General features: G+C 41.5%; 1 protein-coding gene across 2 annotated transcripts in view; it reads right to left on the bottom strand.

Annotated features, from left to right (window-relative positions):
- Positions 1-1226: 1226 nt before the first annotated feature.
- The window catches only part of LARGE1 (LARGE xylosyl- and glucuronyltransferase 1), a 325519-nt gene continuing 318558 nt past the window's right edge, over positions 1227-8187 (bottom strand). For both annotated transcript variants that reach the window (XM_075210435.1, XM_075210436.1), the window contains exons 13-15: positions 7586-7732; positions 4714-4909; positions 1227-4328 (exon numbers count right to left, since the gene is read on the bottom strand). In XM_075210435.1, the coding sequence (XP_075066536.1) occupies positions 4131-4328; positions 4714-4909; positions 7586-7732 (541 nt within the window). In that variant the 3' untranslated portion in view covers positions 1227-4130. The remainder of the gene's footprint in view (positions 4329-4713; positions 4910-7585; positions 7733-8187) is intronic.

Genomic DNA, 8187 nt, shown 5'->3' with positions numbered 1-8187 from the left:
AGATGTACAATATCTTTTATATTCACCTTCCAAAGCTATAAACATTGATGTGAAGAATCACTGGTAAGTCACAGAATAACTGACAATTATTCTTAGATAGAGTAATCTTAAAATGTGACATTATCGGCTAATTAGTTATGCTATATATATTTATAAACCAAAGCCCCCACCACAGTTACATCTATGACTGCAAAATATCTAATGTGACCTGTTCCTGCGAGATCTTGTATTGTATTCATGCTAATGTCTTTCACCGAAGCTAAGTAAAACATTTTCTTTACATATCTGTGGCGTCTTTTTTGCCTTGATGAATGTACTGATATGCGACTTTGCAACCTGTTACAGTTCGTACCCCAGGTTCCATGAGTTTTCTTAAAATTGGTACCAAAACTTTGCATTTAATATAATTGGCTTACGCCTTGTATATTTTATTATCTGTTAGATTTGAATAATGCCAGTCCATGTGGGTCAATCTTGCTGGTTGGTTGGATTGCTGATTGATTAAACCTATATACGATTCTACTACACTTGTGTTACACCACATTGCACAGATCTGGTGTGCCGGCAATGAAGCGATAAACTACATTACATGGGGCTCAATCAATGTTGATAGATTTAAATGAATGTACGATAGAACTCCAAATGATTCCAAGCAGATTTTAATCAGAATTGCTGATTGTTTTGTCCCCACACTTGGAACAATACCTTGGCAATTTAGTTGAAATAGACCAAATTGGTAAATATTATTAAGATCAACCCAATTATCTACTCCTTCTGCAGTGTTTGAGAGTCTCTTCATGTCTGTTGTATTGTGTGAGATTATTTGAATATTCTCATATCACTTACCCGCTCTTCTGTTCTCCAATCATAATGGAATTAGCTGACATACTCAATGGCTTTTATTGTGTTTTAATAGGTTTTTTTTAAATTGCATATAAATTGGTATGACACTATAAACCATTGTGCAGCGTAATGCTACCACACATACTGTGATTTTAACAGTCAACGTGGGCGTTTTAGTCCAAAATTAGCGACATCTCAATGAGTTTCCATTGTCTCTCATTCAAACCACGATTGGCTTTGATCATGCAAGTCCGAAAAACCTAATTGGCTGACGTGTAGACACAGTTCTTGATGTTGGATGACCAGGCCTAATGACCGGATTTTATTATGAAGGGGACGGCAGAGGTGGAGGCCAAACACGGAACCAATGAACGGAACACAAAATTATTTCACAATTTTATTGCACAACTGAAAATAAACAAATGTCCTTGAACTTATTTACAACCCATTAACTCTGGAGACCCCAAAACACAGCAGCATCTCTCTTCTCACCCGTACAAAATAAACAAGGTTGGACTTTTAAACATTTCTGTTCAGGAGAAGATAAAAATCTGTTTATATGTTTACAAAAAGGAAATAATAAGTAAACCGATTTATTTTTGCATTTAAGCCTCTCTCTCTCTCTCAAGTGTTTTATCTTTTCATCAGGGAACTGTCTTGACTTTAACAGAAATAAAAAGTTGTCACAATGTTTTCTTTATAACTTCTCGTCGACATAATCATTTAAGACGTTTGTCACCGTGGAGAGAGAGATCTTGGCGTAAAACAACAGGGAATGAATACTTTGCACATCGAATGAGTGAAAAGCAGCCTCCAGCAGAGTGTAAATTCATAGGAACATTGAAATATGCCAACACCAAGCTTCTGGCCGGATCTTCTCTAGAATTTTCGGGAAACTGCAAAAAAAATATGTGAGCAAGCTGCCAGAACGACGGGGGTGGAGGCAGGGAGGGGGACTTTTAAAGGAATACTAAATCCAGACGTGAAGAACAACTAGTAATATTGACAGGTGTCTGTTGAATATGTTCCATAACATAAAGTATTTCAGAGGAGTCTGTGATCCAGGGGGAAGTATCGGTCTATGAATACCAGATTATCTGCAGGAATCTTAAAGAACACTATAAACGTCTTAAGGTAGACTTATCAAACCTTCCGAAAAGGAAAAGTAGAGGTGTTGCCCATAGCAACCAATTAGAGTCTAGCTATTATTTACTGAAATGTACTAAATTAATGATAGCTAGAATCTGATTGGTTGCTATGGGCAACACCTCCACTTTTCCTTTTTAGAAACTTTGCATTTCAGCATGTTTTTCGACGGAGTAAATTTGACTATTTCAGTATGCCTTTCCATTAGATCAACTTGTGATTTACATTTAGCGCATCTTTAACATTTTCAATGACAGCAAATAGGATTATATTTTGGTTTCTAAAATCAAATCTAAATAAATTTGTAAAGAAACGCAATAAAAGTAGTTTTACTTTTAAACGGGTTGCACGATTGCCAACGACACATCTCTGCGCCGAATTATACAAGTTATGGGGACTATCACTATTGGAGCCGGATGAGAAGAGGACATCATTGTGTTTTGTCCGTGTACGAACACCACTTTCCATTGGTTGACAAGCAGCCTCCAGACTGGGCTTAGTGCATTAGACTTAAAGTTCCCTTTGTAAACATGACATATTAATACTGAACGGTAAAAAATAGTGGAAAAATCCATCAAGTTAACTCTTCTAGCTTCATGAAGGTCAAGGCAATCAACCAATTCTCGGGTGGGGTCAAACTCTCCGGTCGTCATGTCGTCTCCTTTGTCGAGCTTATATTTGCATTTTTTTCAGGAAGGAGAAGTGTATTTCTGTTTAATTACTGGGCGATATAAATAAACCTTTCTATAAATTAATTCCTCAGCCTTTAAAACTGACCTCTCATGTTGGGTTGACCTGAACGGACATTGAAGAATCGACCAAGGTGGACTCTTATGCAGAAGGAAAGTCCAGCTGAGACATTGTGTAGTAATGTTATTCTGGGAAGGAAAGAGTTAGACGTTCCTTACTGAAAATGAACATGCCACAGTATAAATGGTAAGCCTACATGTGTCCGAGTACATCATTGTCTTCCGACGCCCGGCCTGCTCGCAGGACCATCTCTAATTACAGAACACAAAACCTGACAGCCAGAAAAGGGATCACTGGCTTTTCACACCATGAACAAAAGATGTTTTTGTCTTGCGGGCAAAGTGAGTCTTCCTTCGTCTCCGAGGACTGCGTTGAAGATGTCAGTGTTGGGAGACATTCGGAATTATTATATAATGCGCCATGTTCACATTCAATAGGATACGACAGTCCAACAATGGGTCTAGCAGCCGGGTCGCCGCGGTCGTACGTCAACTTTTCAGCTTTTTGTAAATTGTTCTCCAGCTTATTAATATCTGTGTTTCCTCTAGGTACGTTTGTTTAACATCGTATAGATTACAGGGCATGTCTTGTGTTTTTCTTTTTTATTCTTTTATACAGGGATGAATACAATACAAAAATAGAAAGAAATGCCCTTTGGATCTTTACAATGTGAACACTGATTTTCTTTTTTTTTTGCATGAAGCGTGAGATTCGATTTTTTTTAGTTTGTTGATTCTGCCACCTGCAGGCATGTAGTTGAACAGCAGTTGCCTGAGCTTAGCGTACCGCGATTCAGAGCAGATTGTATTACAGGACTTGTGGCTGTGCAAGAAAGCTAGACTCAAATCAACTTTCTCCGTTTCCAGTATAGCAGATTTAATGGATATTTTGGCCAAGTTTTGAAAGAATGGGCAAGTAACGGCACAGCTAGCCTACCCCTTTATGCCAAAACTCTGTCGTTTAATCTTTGTGACTCAGTTGCAAACATCCCAGAGCAAAGACTGAGCCGCTGCTTCTGGGAACAAAGCGTTGATACGTACGACGTCTCTGAAGTGATGGGGACTGAGACAGAGAGATATGGCCAACGTAGGATTGGGTCTCACTGTAAGTTCGGTTCCTACTACTCAGGTCAACAATGCTTAGTCTTCATTCTTTAGCACCGGGGAGATGCCGAAATCCTCTATACCACAATTTCATTTTACCCAGGATTCTCTGTTCCAATGATCAAACTCGGGAGAGAAGGGACAGCATGTAAAATGTCTTAAACAAATGACCCAGGGTCTGAATAACTGTCAGTCTCCAGCCAACCAGCGATGGCCGACGTAATGCCCTCGAGGTCTTCATCATAGCAGACGCCAGGCACCGGTGAACCCCTCTTCCCCGCGCCGGTCTCAGCTGTTATTCTCCGCAGTGAGGTATTTGAGAGCTGTGAAACCGTAGCGACGGGACATGTCCTGCTGGAACTCCTCCTTCAGCGTCTTCAGGCAGATGCGATATTGCTTGTTTGAGCGGAACTTGGTGATGTCAAAGCTTGGAGCGTGCGGCATGTGGATCATATAGGCGTTAGGCAGCACCGTGAACTCGTATTCCTACAGGAAGAGAGAGGACGAGAGATCAGAGACAGACGTACGGAGCGGGAGATACACATGATAATGAACATGCACCATAGGTTTTAGTACAGTTTGGAGATCTCTGTGCCATGAAATTATCATCGGTGAAGGAGAAAATGGATTATGGACACTGGCTGTTCCTTGTTTTATTATTACGAGATGAAGCAATCTTCATTACAACATAAGAATTAATGCACTAACCAGCTTGTCTCATACCAGGTAGTAGATATTAGACCTCACCGAGGAGTTCAGTGACCGTAGCTTGCAGGCCGAGTGCTTTAACATAGGTCACGGAAATCCGAGGTGGCTTCTAGTATCCGGAATAGTTTCTACAGCGACAATAACGCTATTTTGTCGTTGTTACCTGTGCGTCCAGCTCCATGATATGAGCCACTTTGTTCCACCCAAATCCAACAAATCTCCGGTCATATTCTGGGCAGTTCCGCCTGACCACCACGTACGGCTCGAAGTCCGCCTCCCATTCCACCCGGTAGGGAGTTGTCGCAGTCCGCCACTTGGCGAAGTTGGTGGGCGAGTGTCCTTTTGTCCAGACGTGGTACCTAGGGAAATATGTGCAGATTTTAGCCTAAAAGGTGCAGGAACTGAAGGTAAGTTTGCAATCACTGAGCAATGATTTCCTGAATGTAAAGCTGACCATGAAATAGAACATGAATCTGATGGATCATAAATTAACGGAGAGGACGGGACATTCTGTGGTTCGATGACGCACTCAAAACAAATCTACACTCCTTGATTCCCTTAATTTAAACCTCTCTAATCCCTTCTGGCCATGCCTACTACTACTTCCTCCCTTCTTCCATTGGCTCCATCCTAACCAGCTCCTCCTCTCCCTGATCTACCTAGCCCATTCCCCTTTACCCTCCCCTAACCCTCCCACCCACTGCACTCTCTTAATTAGCCCAGGGCTGGCCCGACCCCAACGTTTATGTTGCTTGGGTCCTAATTAGACCTCTCTTTTCTTTATAAACAAGTGCAGTCAATATATAATGGTGCATATTACAGTGATCCAGAACCAGAGACCGAAATGTAGGTGTGATATTCACTGTATAACCTGCCCATCAGCTACGTGTCTTGGAAAATTTAAAACAATGGCACTCTCCGGCCAGGGCACAATCTATGTGGAGTTTGTATGTTCTCCCCGTGTTTGCGTGGGTTTCCTCCGGGTGCTCCGGTTTCCTCCCAGACTCCAAAGACATACTGGTAGGTTAATTGGCTGCTATCAAAATTGACCCTAGTCTGTGTATGTGTATGTTAGGGAATTTAGACTGTAAGCTCCAATGGAGCATGGACTGATGTGAGTGAGTTCTCTGTACAGTGCTGCAGAATTATTGGCGCTATATAAATAACTGATGATGATGGGAGGCCGAATGCAGGGGAATATGGCACATCTGCTAGTCTACATCTGGGGGCTCCCTTTCCCTTTAATTTTTTTCAATGCAGGGATATAAAATTAAAGTACTGTTCTAGGGACTGTTTCTTCCCCTTCTAATACACGGTAAGACTTTGCCAGCTGTTGAAGGGAAGCAGTTAAGCTTTAATTTGTATCAGACGTTGATAGAGTCTTGCTGTGTTGTATTGGAAGATGCTGGCTGTACATCAAGGTCGGTGAATTGCAATGTCGCCACCTCCCCCCCCCTCCCCCCCCTGCTGTGCCCTGTACAGAACTCTGCTAATTACACGGACTGGCTGGCTCGCCAGATGTGGCCCGGACAGCAGTGGCGTTGGCTGGACACATGGCGCCCCAACGACATCAGGAGGGATCGATAGCTGTGACATTAAACATATCATTTTGTGCCTTCTGGGTTACATCATTGGGAGGGGGGAAGATTTTTGGAAGCAGAATCTGAGAATAATTTGGAGCCAGGAATAAATGACAGCATCTGTTGCGAGTATGCTAAGTCCCAGCTCTTCTCCTTAGGCTTACATATTTCAGTCTTGTCATTCAGAGATGTTGTTTACGTTCAGTGGTCTGTGTAAGTTTAGTGCTCAATGTGACACATCATCTCCATCTGGAAATAATTTAGTAATGTGTGGCTTCTGGAGATTTCCAACAAGACACAAATAATGGCTATCCTTAAATTGCAACTAAAATATATATTTTATATATATATATATATATATATATATATATATATATATATATATATATATATTGTCTTGAGCAATATACACCATCTCGCCTAGTTTGTCCTTGCACATATGTTATTTTACATCAACTCAATGCCTCCTCGTGCTTTTATTATCTTCCAGCTGGTTAGAGGATGATTTGCAAATTAGGTTTTGCTGCCTTTTGGTGGAAATAAATCACTTTATGGTGTTCTTTTACCCAATGCATGTTCTTTTATATCCTTTGTGGTACTTATGTTATCATTTTTAAAAACAGTTAGTTGTTCCTGTGGCAACATTTTGGAACAAGGCACACATCTCACTTTAAAGTGGACTTGTCATCAATATGGTTACCTCTAACCAAACAGCAGGAAGACCGTCAGTTAAGTGTTATACAGTAGCTCCAGACTGGCTCCAATTCACATGAGGATTACGCCGAAAATACATTGGCCCACAGAATAGCCCCCACCAACAGCTCATTTAAATGATGGTTTAGGTCAGTGATGGCTAACCTGTGACACTCCAGGTGTTGTGAAACTACAAGCCCCAGCATGCTTTGCCAGCTACCAGCTAGTTACCTACTGGCAAAGCATGCTGGGGCTTGTAGTTTCACAACACCTGGAGTGTCACAGGTTAGCCATCACTGGTTTAGGTAAAAGAGCAGGAGGCATAACAATGGGCAGGGGAGACGGGGGCAGGCAGTTTTGCAAATGATTTACACAACAGCTTTAAAAAAAAAAAAAAGCTTATGGAGGCACAGCTATGGCACCCACCTCATTCTACTGTTGTAGAACAGGATTAGGAAGTATATCATGTAGTACCTACTTACTGCCTACAGGTGTCAGTGTTTGTAAAGTTTACAATGATGTGATTGCAATTGCAAACTAGAATGTCTACAGAGATAGCAACAGCAACATCGCCACCTGCAGGCAAAATTATGTCACTGCACTCCCCCAAGTAAACCTTTTAAGGATACTTACATGACATCTGAATGAATGAAGCAACTACCAGAGAGGATCCTACAATATGATGCCATAATATTTTTAAGAGATCTTGCATTTCCCTTCAGCAATCTGCAAGGACTGGTCCTGTTAAAGGTTTATACCTACCTGAAGGTGAACAAAGTCCCCATATCCAGCATAGACAGCAGCTCGGCCTTAGATTTGGGGAAGGACAGCCGATAACGTAGTGTCTCAAAGGCTGGGATGATCAAAGCCTTCTTAGTATTACTCATGTCCAGCTGTACAACCGTCTTCCTGCATTGGGAGGTAGAAGACAAAGGGTTAGTGCAGGATATAGAGACGGGTGTTCTCACCTGGGTGGAACCATCAGCTTCAATGGATAAATCTGAAACCATATTCTGCAATCTCATTTATGTAACTAATTACTTTTATTTAGTAACTAATGACTAATTGTTTAGGCTTTCAGTGGAAGCTATCTACACCGCAGGGGAACGCCGCATCTTGGTGGAGCAACTTTAAATTTAAGGGGCACAAATGTCTGATTACTTTATAAAAAATAATACCAGAAGGCTTGGTGACCCCATAGCCTGATGTAAAACTAACACTAGATGGGTTAATGGTCTCTCCGGTTCTGCTGCGAGATCCCCTATGGCGCTTGGGAAGGAACCTTTCCCTTCTCCATCATCTAAACCTTGCTCAGCTTAATCCCCATCTCTCATTATTAGTCTCCTTCAGTCAAAATTCATATA

Source organism: Mixophyes fleayi, chromosome 4 (genome assembly GCF_038048845.1).
Source record: "Mixophyes fleayi isolate aMixFle1 chromosome 4, aMixFle1.hap1, whole genome shotgun sequence".
Classification (NCBI taxonomy): domain Eukaryota; kingdom Metazoa; phylum Chordata; class Amphibia; order Anura; family Limnodynastidae; genus Mixophyes; species Mixophyes fleayi.
The sequence above is the reverse complement of the archived record's forward strand: the minus strand, read 5'-3'. Positions and strand labels throughout refer to the sequence as shown.